The sequence below is a fragment of the Sorex fumeus genome, unplaced genomic scaffold (assembly GCF_029834395.1).
Source record: "Sorex fumeus unplaced genomic scaffold, SorFum_2.1 ptg000098l, whole genome shotgun sequence".
NCBI classification, from domain to species: Eukaryota; Metazoa; Chordata; class Mammalia; order Eulipotyphla; family Soricidae; genus Sorex; species Sorex fumeus.
The window spans coordinates 26230262-26245311 of record NW_026606155.1 but is presented as its reverse complement, the minus strand read 5'-3'; the positions used below and the strand labels follow the sequence as shown (position 1 = coordinate 26245311).

At 51.1% G+C, this 15050-nt stretch overlaps 1 protein-coding gene across 2 annotated transcripts in view; it reads left to right on the top strand.

Annotated features, from left to right (window-relative positions):
* GALNT16 (polypeptide N-acetylgalactosaminyltransferase 16) overlaps positions 1–15050 on the top strand; it is an 87801-nt gene that overhangs the window by 46442 nt on the left and 26309 nt on the right. For both annotated transcript variants that reach the window (XM_056133434.1, XM_056133433.1), the window contains 3 exons: positions 9914–10071; positions 12990–13088; positions 13922–13989. In XM_056133434.1, the coding sequence (XP_055989409.1) occupies positions 9914–10071; positions 12990–13088; positions 13922–13989 (325 nt within the window). The remainder of the gene's footprint in view (positions 1–9913; positions 10072–12989; positions 13089–13921; positions 13990–15050) is intronic.

Here is a 15050-nt window from a genome sequence, read left to right as displayed (position 1 = left end):
AACCCAGTTTTAATTATTCCCCTAGGTTAGAGTTCTAAAATTGAATCATATGTATGCATCTTTTGCATACTCTTAATACATCTTGGTAAATTTTCATCTAGAACTTCTAAACCAATTTATACTCCTAATAACACATAAAAGCATACAGAGTTCCCCACAGCCTCTACAAGGATTGTAAATTATTACCAAATATCTTTTTCAGTTGATAGAACATAATGTACTCACTCTTTTGCCTACTTTTGGCATTTGGATTATTTTCAATTTTTTCTTCTTATAAAAATGACTGTCCTGGACGTCTTTGTTTCTAATAATTGATTCTAATTAATTATATAATTAAAACAGAAATTCTTCCTGACTGGGCATAGTGACACATGTTACTCCCTCTTTCCACAGGCACAATTTAAATTGTGGTGGTATATATAAGGGAGATTTGGGGCTCAACTGGACCCTGTCAGGCTCACAGTGGGTAATAGAATAAAAAGAGAAAGGGACAGGTGCCAAAGGCTGTGACACTAGAGATATACTGCCAGACGGCTTTCCAGAAGGCTCCTGATTCAATCATCATTCTGGTGGCTTAAAAACAATTTAATGTAATCAAAGATATCAGGCAAGGAAGAAAAGTAGTACTCACTATTCATCCCAATAACCTCATAAAGGACTCTTGGGCCACAATTAAATACCCATTTCTGTCCTTCCTGGACCCAAAGCTAGCATGCCCATCGGCCTAATTCATAGCCTCCATGGGTGCCACCAGTGGGGCTTCTGGGTTAGCCTGCACCCTGCGGCTCCCCTATGCTAGAGGGCCTCTCTGTTTTCATTTCCTATCTAGGACTCAAGGTCCACTGAGCACTCCTCCAACTCCCACGGAACAGGGATCTTTCGGGCGCATATACTCACCCATTCTTTCCCCTCCTTCCCTTCTTTTGGTTCTTGTTCTTTGTTTGTTTATTTGGGGGTATACCCTGCGGTGTTCCGGGCTTACTCCTGGCTCTGTGCTCAGGGATCACTCCTGGTGGTGCTCTGGGACCATATGGGGTGCCAGGGGTTGAAGTTGGGTCAGCCATGTGCAAGGAAAGTCCCTTATCAGCTATACGATCTCTCTTACCCCCTTTCCTTCCTTTTTCTTTCTTTCTTTTTTTTTTTTTTTGTTAATGTGCTTGTTGCAATGAGCAGGTGTCCCACACAGGTGTGGTTGGTTGCCGTGCAACTGGGATCTTGGATGGTATGGGGGGTAATGCAGGGATCATGCCTGGGCTCTTTGCACTTTCCTGATGTGACACACAGCTCCCTGCTCCTAAGCCCCAAGTTCTATCCTCAGTACCACTTGGTCCTCCGGGTACCACCAGGAATGACCCTGAAGCACTGATAGGGGAGGAATCCCACTGGTATGGGACAAAAACTTACAAAAAATTGAAGCCTTTAGGTACGTTTTCTTTTTATGACATTTCAGCTTTAAGTCCAAATTGACATAAATAAGAACAACAAAAGTCACCTTTCCTTTATATATTTCAGTTTCTTTTTTATTTTTCTTTTTGGGTCACACCCGGTGATGCTCAGGGCTGACTCCTGGCTCTACACTCAGGAATCACCCCTGGTGGTGCTCAGGGGACCATATGGGATGCTGGGAATAGAACCCTGGTCGGCCACGTGCAAGGCAAACACCCTACCCACTGTGCTATCCCTCCAGCCCCTTCAGTTTCTTTTTTAAAATGAAAATTTTCTGCCACCTAGAATTAACTTTGGTCTAAGAAATAGATTTATCCTTGATATTAACCCCTTATCAGAGGGGTATTGGATGAATATCCTTTCCCATTCTGTAAATTGTTTTTGTATTCTGGTCACTGTTTCTTTTGAAATGCAGAAGCTTCTTAGTTTAAGACAGTCCCATTTGTTTATCTCTGTATCCACTTGCTTGGTCAGCAGCGTTTCATCATTGAAGATACCTTTAGCTTCAATGTCATGAAGGGTCTTGCTGATCTTTTCTTCAATGTATTTTATGAATTCTGGTCTGGTGTTGAGGTTTTTAATCCATTTTGATCTGACTTTCATGCATAGTGTTAGGTAGAGGCCTGAGCCTTTTTTTTTTTTGCATGTAGCTGTCCGGTTTTTACCTGTGCCTGCCACAGAGGTAGGGGCGGAGGAGGGGATGGGGTGGTGGTGGTGGGAGGGATACTGGGAACATTGGTAGTGGAGAATGGGCACTGCTGGAGGGATGGGTACTAGATCATTGTATGACTGAAACTTAATCACAAAATTTATAAGTCTGTAAGTCTCACGGTGATTCATTTAAAAAATTAAATAGGTCCAACTCCTAAAAAAAAAAGAAAAAAAGAAATAGATTTAGTTTTGTTTCTATATTGCCTCCCCACTTTTCCTGATATCATGCACGGAATGATTTGTATCTTCCTTCCCTTTGCCATTGACTGGAAGTATAGCCTGGGCCAATCTCCCATATGTACTTGAGTTTATTCCTGACCTCTCTATTTTATTCTATTGATTTGTTTGGCTTTCTGCCAGTAGTATCTTGCTATATTAAGACTGCAGCCTGCAGTCATTAATATGTCTTCATATCATATACATCTATGTCCTTATCTTTAATTTTCCCCACCCCCGATTCGCCTTGATTGTTTAAACATGTTTAAACTCCTCCAGCTGAACCCCACCCCGCTCCCCCAAACAGTCATGATTGAATCAGGCCTGCCTTGAGTTTGTAGATTAAGCCAGAGATAATTCATACCTTAATGTTCCTGAGTATTTTTCAAGATTAAGCTACGTCTTCCTTTTAGGGTTGTTCGCCTAGAACGGCCATTAGGAAAATACAAGCAGTTACAGACTCTGTGGTTCATTTCGAAGCCACCGCCATGCATGGTAGTCATTGTGTGGATGCTCATTAACAGTGTGTGGTTCTGTGTGTTGTGCAAAAGTGCCATGAATATTCAGCCCAACAATGTCGTTTCCCTTGGTTCTGGCGCAGGCAGCTGAGAAACGCTGGGATCAGGCCATTGTTTCAGATTTCTCACGGAATAAAACTAGATTTTTTTAATCTCTCCATAAAATAATCAAAGAAACCCTGTTTAAAGGGGAAAAACCCATGTTCATATAATTTGTGTTTCCAGATTTTGCAGCCCCTTTGTATTCTATACGAAGCGAAGGTCTAGGTGGCAGGGGGGACCTTCCTGTTTGGGGACAGGTTGAGGTCACACATGAGGCAGGCTGCTTTTTCCCAATTCCACTTCCCCTCCTTTTAATTTTTTTTCTTTAATTGATTTTTTTTTTTTTTTTTTTTTTGCTTTTTGGGTCACACCCGGTGATGCTCGGGTTACTCCTGGCTTTACACTCAGGAATGACTCCTGGCGGTGCTCGGGGAACCATATGGGATGCTGGGAATCGAACCCGGGTCGACCACGTGCAAGGCAAACGCCCTACCCCCTGTGCTATTGCTCCAGCCCCCTGTTTAATTGATTTTAAAAGCGAGCCATTTGTGGGTTCAGAGAGATGGCACAAAGGGCCCGAGCAGATGCTTTGCAAGGAGGCGGCCCAGGTTTAGTCCCCAGCACCAACCACTGCTGGGAATGAGTTCCAAACCCAGAGCTGGGAGGGAGTGACCCAGAGCACCGCAGGATGTGACCCAAACCCTTCCCCAAAAGTCAGCCACTGGAATGCCCTCTCCTATTGGTGGGTATGATCTGTTTCAGTAGAAGTCACAAACCACGAGTACCATATTTCTAAACTTCACCCCCCCCCCCCCCCATACCTATAGTGCCCACCTCTCTGGCTTTTTGCCCTGGAAAGGGTTATAAACCAAGGTGTCTGGAGCCCACGGTTAAGGTCTTGCTGAGTTCTGAGGGTTGAATCTGATCCCGGTCCAGCAGGTCCTGACCTCACACTCCATCCTGGATACCATCACCCAGCGGTCTTCTCTCTGACACACGGCCCACTATTGCTCACCGTCTTCCAGTTGCTATTGGACTTTGGAACTGGATCTGTTCAATAGATCCTGCATACAAAGCACCTAAAGCTCAAAGGAAACTTCCGGACTTTGGCACCACCTTGGCAGTTGTGTCACGGGAGCAGAACTGTGGGGTGGTAGTCTCCGCTGCATCTCGTGCCAAAGAAGGGTTGGCATCTGTGGGGACCCCGGGGGTTATCCTAGGTTAGGTTATCCTAGGTTAGCATCTTTCTGCTCTCTCCTTGTCCTTAGCCACAGAGCCAGGTGCTATAGTTGCGGGGACCTAGATGCCCAGACAGGAACCTGGAACAGACAGCATTGTCTCTGCCTCCCCCTGGATCTGACTGTGACTGGCATCCAGCCATTAGTGTCCCTAACTGGACAACTGAGGGGTCCAGGCTGGCCCCCAAAAACCTGACTGTGCGTGTGTCATTTGAATTTGAGCAATCTAAACCCATGCTCCACCCCGCCCCCCGCCATTCATCTCCCATCTCCATAACCCCCCCATCCCCAGACTATGTTCTTTGGAGCCAAGAGAGATGTTTCTGTGCCCATATCAGCAAGAGACGTGAGGTCCAGGCTGGTGCTCCTCTGAGCCATGGGCCACCGCTCCAATCCTGCACTTATCACAGCCTGCTTGTGTTCCAGACACCAAGAGTCTCCTGCTTTGTCTGGCACAGACTCTGAATTGGAAGCAGGGACTGGAGTGATAGCACAGTGGGTAGGGTGCTTGATTTACAGACAGCTCACCCGGGTTCGATTCCCAGCATCCCATATTGTCCCCCAAGCACCGCCAGGAGTAATTCCTGAGTGCATGAGCCAAGAGTAAACCCTGTGCAATGCCGGGTGTGACCAAAAAAAGGAAAAAAAAGAAAAAAAGAATTGGAAGTGGGTGCCGTACACATTTGGCCCAGGAAGAGTTGATGGGACCACAGAGAGTTTTGTGCGTATGCTCTGCATTCAGTCAGCTCGATTCCAGTCCCAGGCCAACCACTGAGTACCTAAGTTGACCATAGACGTGTCATTCTGTTTCTTGAAGCCTCAGTATTCACCTCTGTAAAATGAATGGAACAAGAGCATTTTCCAGGCCCAGGAGATAGTACAGGTATCAGCAGTGGCCATGACCCTGGCTCAAATATCTGTCAACCACCTATGGTCTCCTGATTACTGTCAAGGGTGACTCCTGAGCACAGAGCCAAGAATAGCTCCCTGGGCACCACTGGATATGCACCCCCTGGTACCCCTCCCAAGTTATAAAAAAAAAAAAAATAAAAAGCATCTGTTTGACAGGTCTCACTGCAACACACGGCAGGATGGCAGGACCTCTGCTTTTGTTCTATAGAAGGGGCCTACTATTTCCTCATACTCCAAGTTACTCACTGGAAAGATAAGGCAGGCTTCAGCTGCCTTTCTCCAAGAGACCTTCTAGTGCCATGAAACTGCAGTGTTAGCAGCATGATGAGGTCAGGTTGTGGGGGTGTAAGTGGAAACCCCAGGTGAGCTGCCCAGGCAGCCCGCACCCCTGGCTCCTGGGGTTGAATCAGTCTCCCAGGCCTGTGGGCGGAAGTGTTGCAAGCTGGTGGTTTCCATGGTATCCACAGAGGCGCCAGCTGAGCTGCACTTGGCTCTAATGATGGTGAAACTCCAGGTCAGTACAAATAAAGGCCCAAGAACCAGACTCAAGGGAGGCTCCTGGGAAAGAGGGTAAATGGAGATGGTCCCTCAGGACCCTCCCAGCCCTCTATCCCCTGGTTCCTGGTGCTCAGGCTGGCAGGGACTCTCTATCCTGCTTTGCCCATGCCACATGACTGAACCCTGGTGGCATGTCAGAACTGCCCACAGAGCTGTCAGAAGTCCTAGTGCTTGTGTCTCATCCCCAGGGACTCTGACAGGATTGTTCTGGAAGTCAGAATTTTTTTTGGCAGGGGCGGTTACACCCAGCCGATGCTCAGGGGTTACTCCTGGCTCTGCACTCAGGAATCTCTCCTGGCGGTGCTTGGGGGACCATATAGTAAGCTGGGAATCAAACCCGGGTCGGCCGCATGCAAGGCAAACATCCTACCTGCTGTGCTATTGCTCCAGCCCAAGTCAGGATTTTTTTAACAATCTTCCCAGATGGTCTCAATGCACAGCCAGGTTTGAGAACCACTGGCAAAGATGCCGGGAAATTAATAGCGATTAATCCTCACAATCTATGTACTAGATACTATGCTAAGCCCTTGATCGATATCACCTCCTGTAATCCTCACAATAATCCCTGTTTTTGAGATTTAAAAAAAAAACATGCTCAGAAAGGAGAAGTGACTTTGCAAGGCCAAAGAGCAGCAGTCTCAGCCCCCCTGGCTGACCCGGAGTGATAATGGATAGTGTCTAGGTTCCTTTCCTTGTACACAGCCAACCCAAGTTTCAACCCCAGTACCCCTTATTCTCCCCTGAACCTGCCAGGAGTGATCCCTGAGTGCAGAGTCAGGAGTCAGCCCTCAGCACCACTGGGTCTGGCCCACCCCCCCAAAAAAATAAAAACAGCCTGTCATGGCTGGCATGGTAACCCCTTAATACTTATCTGAGGCTACATGACACAGAAGATAGAAATTGTTGGGGCAAGCCCCTCAAGGATTCTCCATACCCAAGGGGAGCTTATCCCGGACCCAAGCTGAGGTCCCTAGTCCTGAATGTCCCCCTTATCTTGCCCCATTGGATGGGAGCACTGATAAACTAGAGGTGCTGCTTCTCTGAAACCTAGAGGCTCTTGGGGTTTTAATTTTACCAAGTTTTCATTTGGGAAAATGAAAACCTTTTCATTTGGGAAAGATGCAACCCAAGGTCCCGTGCTCTGAGATGGGGAGCGTGCATTTCCCCCCAGCTCTCCTGATGAATGAGGCTCAGCATCCAGTGAGATTTGTTCCCAGGGGCATGGGGAGTGAGTAGTTGGAATAACAGTTTTTTTTTTCACCAAGTGTTTGAGGTTTATAACAGACTAGGGGAGGGCTGGTGGGGAAGAGGGAGTTATCCATAAAATAGTTCCAGAGCCTTTTTATTTGGAGTTTCACTTAAATTTCGTAATAGGCAACCCCAGCAGGTACCTGTTTTACTGTCAGTAAGAGGAAATTGGGCTGCAGTTATGAGAAGGATCTGTGAGTTGTTTAAATCTCAATTTTAGGGGTGTGTGTGTATGTGTGCGTGTTTTTAAAAGAATGTTTACAAGGCTTGGGGATTGGAGTTGAGCCGCTTTCGATGAAAATGACATGGAAAATATTTTCTTCTCTTATTTTAAACCTTCCCCCTTTGCTGTTTCTTTTTTTTTTTTTTTTCTTTCTTAAATTTAGCAATCAAGAACACGTAAGCAGATCTAGCTAGGGAAGAAAAAAACCAAAACAAGTCAGGCAGGTTTCAAAAGTTTAATCAAAGTAATAGGCTGAAAATAAAACTCTCCAAGATGAGAAACCGTTCCTCCCCTTTATGGAGCAGGGTTATTATTCCAGCGAAAATAATTGCAGACACAATTGACCTTATTGGACATGGAAATGCAGGATTTGGCACTTTGCAAAAAGACAAAGATGAGGTGGAGGCAATTGCCTCCCCGTGTGCCAGGAGCTGCTGGCAGGAGAGTGGGGCTATCACTCACTGCCCCAGACTCTTGATCTTTACCCTGGGACTGCTTGAGCCATGGTCCACTTGGGACCCTTTACCCCAAAGCCTAGCCACACCCTTGCCTGCTGACGAGAGCGGGGGATGCAGCTCTGCGTTCTGGTCACTGGGCCAGATCCAGGGTTGAACTGGATGGCGGCCACCCACACTGTACTGTTGCTTTGGGTGACTCATGGGCTGGTCTTTGTTTGATTGTTTTTGTCTTTTGGAAATTGGATTTTCGGGGGTCTAATACCTCTGCACCTTTGATTCTTAGAGGACATCCAATTAGAGGAACTTGAACTGAAGTCAAGCAAAAAATAAATGAAAGAGAGATGGGGAGAGGCACACGTGAACAGTTAGAACTGTTCTAGGGACTGGGATTTGGCTCAGCTCTGGGCACTTGCGTGGCAAGTGTGAAATCCCAGGTTCAAATCCCCACACTGCAGTGGGGTGGGAAATCCCTAAATAAATAAACACAGTTCTCTCCCCCAGTGAACCTATGGGATAATTAGGAGGCATAGTCTCTCTTTGAGAGGGTTAGAAACGCATCGGTGGGGTTGGAGTGATAGGACAGCAGGTAAGGTGCTTTGCCCTACACAGCTGACCTGGCTTCCATCCCCAACACCCCATATGGCTCCAAGCCCACCGAGAGTGATCCCTAAAGTGCAGCCAGGAGTAAACCCTGAGCATCGCCAGGTGTGGTCCCCAAACAAACCAAAGAACAAATCCCTGTGTAGGTTTTTGTTCTTACTTTTAGCTCCTTGACCAGCAGCCCGGGGCTTTATCCCTTATCCCTGAGCCCAGGGTGGACATGGGGCAAGAATCAGCAGCTGTTCTTTCCCCTGGTGAGAAGGACCCACAGCATCTCTCTTTAATCTTAAAGCTGGATCCTTCTAGCCAGCCAAAGACCATGTCAGAACCTTCCCCCTTCCTCCTTTCTTCTTTCTGTCTTTATGAAACGGAGTTTGAGTCCAACTGAGCTCAGTCACATCTGTCGAGTCCCTGGCATGGCACCAACTCTGAGCATCACATCTCTTGCCCCTGGGAACCCCTGCGTTGAGCAGGGGCCTGCGCCCAGTGGTCCCTGGAGTTTTCTGTTCCCAACTGACAGCTCGGGCTCTGGCACCAATGACAGGGTGCAGCCTAGCAGGAAGGCCAGGAGAGATCAGATCTCCAGACCCTTCAGTGTGCCCAGGGTGGCCAGAGGGCCCAGGGGACCGGGCTGCCGGGGCATATTCCCCAGCATCAGCCCACTCGTGTCCCCTCCTGCATAGGTCCTGCTGCATTCCACGGGACCATTCTGGACCAGGCCTGAGACAGAGGCCCCCAGACAGCTGTGCATGAACAGTTTCCACATGCCTTCTCGCTGCCCCTGTGCGCCCACAGTCCCAGCTGGGGCTCAGCGGTACAGAAGGGCCAGACTCAGGGTGCAAGCACAGATGCGCACGCAGATGTACACACACACGCGTGGCCAGTGGTGTTTTAGGGCACTCCTCGGGACATCCGGCCAGCAGTTGGTTTCGAATAATGAGGTGTCAGCATTCATCTATCCATCCATTCATCTTCCATGAGTCTTTCCCTGGTGTCTTTCAGGGGGAACCGTGGGAGTATGGAGTAGGCTGTGGCTTAGAAGAGGGAGGCCGGGTCTTGGTCTGCCACCTGTCACTCCCCAGCACTTAGCACTGGTGTCCCCGGAAGGTCTGACCTGGGGACACTCTCAACAGCAAACTCTAGGTCCCAAATGAGCCCCATCCTGGTCTGTACGTCTGTCGGGTGCTGGTGGCTGTAGGCGTCATCTGCCAGGGGGAATCTAGCAGCTCTGGGACGACCTGCTGATGTGCCCCGGCCCTCCCACAGGCCTGGCCTGGCATCAAGTGCCAGTTTATCCCTAGCACACTGTCCATCACCTGTGTACAGGTTGCTCAGTGACTGTCCGCTCAGGTTAGTCTCATGTCGGGGCTCAGGTGCGCCCCAGACATCACCCTCTCTGAACCCAGCCCAGTGTGTGCGTCCATCAAGTCTCCGGGCTCCAGAGTTGGGGCAGCGGGGGTCATAGCCAGAACGTGGCATTCCAGAGCTCTTGAGCCTGAGCTTGTGCATTTGCAGAAATAAACTTTATTTTCTAAACAGGGCAGATTTAGGTTCACAGCAGAAGCGAACAGAAGACAGAGTTCCCATGCTCTCCCTCCTGCACCCCTCCCCCCTGCTGTGCATGTACTATTCAACTTCCCAAGCCTCAGTTACCTCATCTGTATAGCACGGGGTTGAAAGAACCTTCTGGAGGTTGTGTCAATCCCCCCCAGGGGGCCTCTCTGACCCCGACCTTTGTCTCAGGTGACCGGCACGCCCTCTAGAGGCTTTGACGAGAAGGCGTACCTGTCGGCCAAGCTGCTGAAGGCTGGCGAGGACCCCTACAGGCAGCATGCCTTCAACCAGCTGGAGAGCGACAAGCTGAGCCCCGACCGGCCCATCCGGGACACCCGCCACTACAGGTACGGACCCCCCACACACCAGGGTACAGGGGATGTAGACGGAGGAGGCGTGGTGGATGGGACAGCATCCACGTACAAGTCCTCAAGGGTAAGTTAAATTTCCACAAGCAAGACCTTTCTGCCCTTATTCCCCCCACCCCCCATACACACACACTTTTTGGGCTCCAGAGTAGCCACCTCAGAGGTAAAGACAATCTTTTTAAAAAAAATTGTGGTGGAAGGTGGAAGGAGCACACCCAGTGATGATCAGGGCTTCCTCTTGACTCTGCACTCAGGGAATCACTCCTGGTCAAGTGTGGGGAACCATATGGGTTGCCGGGGAGTGAACCTGGGTTGGCCCCATGCAAAGCAAGCACCCTGCCTGCTAGACTCTGGCTCTGGCCAGGCCCAGAGAGACAGAAGTGCTAACTCCACATCTGCCGTGTGTGACAGACCCGGGTGGTCATTCCACGCTGTAGGCGTGCTGGTGGGTCTCGGCACCCTCTGATGGCTACAGAGCCCAGCCATCACCGGCTCTCAGGGACTCTTCTCAGAGGAAGCACACCGAGAGATGCCGTGGGGGTGTCTGTGTGCGGCTGTGTGCGCGCAGCGTGTGTGCAAACAAGGCAGGAGGTGGGAGTGCGTGAAGAGCTGGGTGAGAGGCGCAGAAGCGCGGGTGGGGGAGGGCGGCCTGGCTCTTGGGGCGCAGGGAAGCCACACTCGGTCCGCACAGGAGAGCGGAGCTCCTTCCACCTTCCACCACAATTTTTTTTTAAAAGATTGTCTTTACCTCTGAGGTGGCTACTCTGGAGCCCAAAAAGTGTGTGTGTATGGGGGGTGGGGGGAATAAGGGGCAGAAAGGTCTTGCTTGTGGAACTTTAACTTACCCTTGAGGACTTGTACGTGAAGTCCCCTGGGCTCAGCTGCTGCTGCAAGGTGAGATGGACACGGAGCTGGGGGACCCCCCGATGACACTCACATTCCCAAAGCCTGTGCCATCAGCTGCCCCTAAAACCATTCATACTGCTAGACAGAACAATAATCCTGCTGCAGGAACACCAGACACACACACACACACACACACACACACACACAGTCTAGCAACCTATTCCTGGAAGTTCTCATCAAGTCTGTCCTGCACTGTGGGCCTCCTTGTAAAGTGATGTCCCCAAGTCTCCACTGCAAGGCCTCTCATGGGCAGCCCTTTCCAGCCCCAGCCTAGAGCACAGGGCCCGGACCACCCACTGACCAAAATCTGTGAATTGGGGAGCTGCCCCTGGTCACCTCAGCCTTCTCTCCCTCCCAGCCCCACACGGAGCCATCTCAGAGGTTCCCCAAGGAACTTAAAGAGAGAATTCCTCTTAGGGCTCCACACATTTTTAAAGGGCTTCAAATCCAAGCAGAGGTGGGTGGGTGACACCAACCTCCCCACCTGCCCCATTCCTGCTGCCTGGCCCTTGGAAACTCCAAACAGGCATTCCTTATGCCCCTCAGAGGCTGTTGGCCCCTGGGAGCCGGAGACAGGCTGGAGAAGGTGGAAACGAGGTGTGGTGGGCTTGGGCATACCATACAGATGGGGTGAGGGCAGACTGGGCCCATTCAGAGGCAGAATGAGTTTTGTGATTCAGATTCTCTCCTTCCTGGGAACAGGATGGTGGGACCCTCAGTCTCCTGGTCATGTCAATGACTGGTGTCTGTGTACTCAGAACAACCCTTCCCCATACCCCAAATCAACATGGGCATTTGGGAAGCCTAGATTTGGGGGTGGGGGAGGAAGAAGGTAAATTTCCCGACTCTTCCCACACTTCTTCTTCCCCACGCTTCCCACAAGGAAGAATTCTTCTACAGCCCCTCTAGCTTTCTCTGGTCGGGGTCTCGGGCTGGAGGTCTGCCCGCCCTCCTGACCGGGTCTGCTCTGCGAGCAGGTGGCAGGCCTGGCATTCAGCCACAAGCTGCTGTCACTGGAGTGACTGCAGTAATGAAAAACTGATCATTGCTGGAATAGTCCGGGCAATTGTAATAAAGCAGATTGCCACAAGCCCCAGCGGCGGCTGTCTGCCCGCAGCCCCAGGAGCACAACTAAAATGCATCGCAGAACGACAGGGAGGCAGGCTGGCAGGGATGGATCGTTTTAATTCCCTTTCCTGAAGGGGGGCGGGGCTGCCGGGGGGCGGGGGGCAGACCAGCAGGCCACCAGCGTGGTGTCTGCAGATGGCAGCTGGGTTCAGGAGCGGGACATGCCTGTGGTGTCTCCCCGCCCCCCGAAGGCCCGGCTTGCACCCACTGCCCTGTCTGGTGGCTGGAATCGTCACACCAGGCGGCAAGGGAGGATGTCACAGGCCACCAGCGTGAGCTTTTTTTTTTTTTTTTTTTTTTTTTTTTTGCTTTTTGGGTCACACCTGGTGATGCTCAGGGGTTATTCCTGGCTCTGCACTCAGGAATCACTCCTGGCGGTGCTCAGTGGACCATATGGGATGCTGGGAATTGAACTCGGGTCGGCCCTGTGCAAGGCAAATGTCCTGGCTATCATTCTGGTCCCCATGATCTGAGCCTTAACCCCACGAAGAAGGGAAGGTGCTCTGAGGTATGAGGGACACAGAGGCTGTGCCCCGTGCTGCCCCTCACATGCAGCGCGGTGCCCAGGGCGCGTTGGGGTGTTCCTGCACACTAATGGGGGCCCCTTCCCGAGTAACTCGGTGACTCTAATTGAGAACCTGTGGGCCCTGGGAAGGTTCTGCCACCCTCTAAGTAGAGTGGGCAGAGTGTGGAGCGGGCAGGGAGAGGGGATCCAGGGGGTGGCCTGTGCCTCTGGCTTCGGGGGCACCTTTTCTAACTCACAGAGCTATTCCCGGGAGTCGCAGACTGGGTGGGGAGCGCCTCCCCACCCCCACTGCCGCCCCAACCCAGCTGCTCCCTGATGTCTCGCCCTGACTTCTCAGTTGCCCTTCAGTGTCCTACTCCTCGGACCTGCCGGCCACCAGCGTCATCATCACCTTCCACAACGAGGCGCGCTCCACGCTCCTGCGCACAGTGAAGAGGTCAGCCGGCGCCTCGGCGCACACGGAGCAGTGGGGGATGTGGCCAGGCCACGAAGACCCAAAAGGGGCGGGGTCCTCGGTTTTCAGAGACAGGCTGGGTGGGGCTGCTGGGCCTGGGCCGTGGAGACCCCAGAAGTCACAGTGTTCTCCAGCTGCACCCACACTGCAGGGTGGAAGGAGGGGGCAGGGGGCAGGGCAGAGGCACGCCTGAGGCCTCAGGTGATGAAGACCCACCCCGGGGCACCTGTCCGCCACCCAGAGGTGTGCTGTCATCCTGGCCAGATTGGCCCTGTGCCTAAGCGAACCCCACTCAACCATCTCTTCAGGGAGTTTCCAGGGAACAGGCTTGGGGAAGGAGTTCTGGGGACCAGAAAGCCTTGAGGAAAAGGAGTTGGAGAGAGGAGGGCCTTCCCGGGACCCCTTATAACCCCTTAGGGTGAAGCCGTAGGTCTCACCAGCTGTCTGGGTGGTTCCATGCAACTGGAGGGGTGCCCTGGGCAGTGGTTTTTATGCCCCAGACCGTTGGAGCCACTTCAATTCCTATACCTAGGCTTCAACTGAAGCAGCACCCCCCCAATCAGGGTGACCCCAAATGCCTGAAGATCCATGGAACAGAGTTAGGGAGCCTTTGGAAGTGCCCAAGGAAACCCCTGTTCTCAGCCCCTGGTTAGAGCCAGAAGCATTTTCTAGCTGCTGGCTGTGACCCAAAAGTTTTAACTATAGCTGAAAATTGGGGGCCAATGCAGGAGAGTAGGGGGCCCTATGGCAGGGAGAGGTTGGGGGAGGTGGACCCCTCAGTTTAGACTCCTTTTATGTCTCTCCGGCTTCTCCAGTGTCCTGAACCGAACTCCAGCCAGCCTGATCCAAGAGATTATTTTAGTGGATGACTTCAGTTCAGATCGTAAGTATCCACCTTTTTTCCCCTCCCCCACAAGCCCCAAATTCCCATTTCCTTGGAATGAAGAGGCATCAGCCCTCTCATTGTCACCGCTCTGCCCCCTGAGAACCCATCTTTTCTAGATGCCTTCTCTGGCTCTGTGTTCTAGCGCTCAAGGAGAAGACAGAATAGCATTACTGGGACAAAGATGGTACAGGGATTAGGGCACTTGTCATGCAGGCGGCCAACCTTGGTTTGATCCTCAGCACCATATATGGTCCTCCTGAGCATCACTAAGTGCAGCCCTAGAGGTCTCTGAGCACCACTGGGTATGATTGAGCCTTGCTAGGGTGACCCAGGTAGTACCCAGCACTGCATCCTCCTGCCCTTGCTTTTAACTGCAGGTCTGGTTGACTGAGAAGGGCCCTCAGGGCCTCCTGAGCATGCTTGGGAGAGACCACCCTCCTACAAAACAGTGGCATTACCTGGAGGGGACACTGGTGACATGTGAAGTGACATCTTTTAATAAATGGAAACTTCAGTAGCTCTCTTGGTTACTTAGGTGCTTTAGAAGATCATGGGCATGGGGGGGCAGAGAGACAGTATATCAGGTAGGGCATTTGCCTTGCACACAGCTGACCTGGGTTCAATCCCTAGCATCCCATATAGTCCCCAAGCCCACCAGGAGTAATTCCTGAGTGCAGAACCAGAAGTAAGCCCTAAGCTCTGCCAGGTGTGGCCAACAAACAAACAAAATAACAATATGTAATAAATACATAATGGCAAGATGATAGATTTCAACCCTGTCTTATTAATAATTATGATAAATGTTAATCATCAAAACATTTTGCCGGGTATAGCCAAAAAAAAAAAAATTAGGTCATGACTTTCAATCTAACTCCACCAGGGCCAGTAACCGCTCTGGTGTTCTCTGGCACCCCTAGGGGTGATGGTTGAGGTGCAGGCATGTCTCCGTCTGACTTCAGAGCAGGGAATAGGGTCAGGACCACTATGGCTGGGAGAGATGAGCGAGCAGCTCTGGCCTCCCCAACCCCGGCCGCCTCTGGGGTCTGCTATGGAACCAC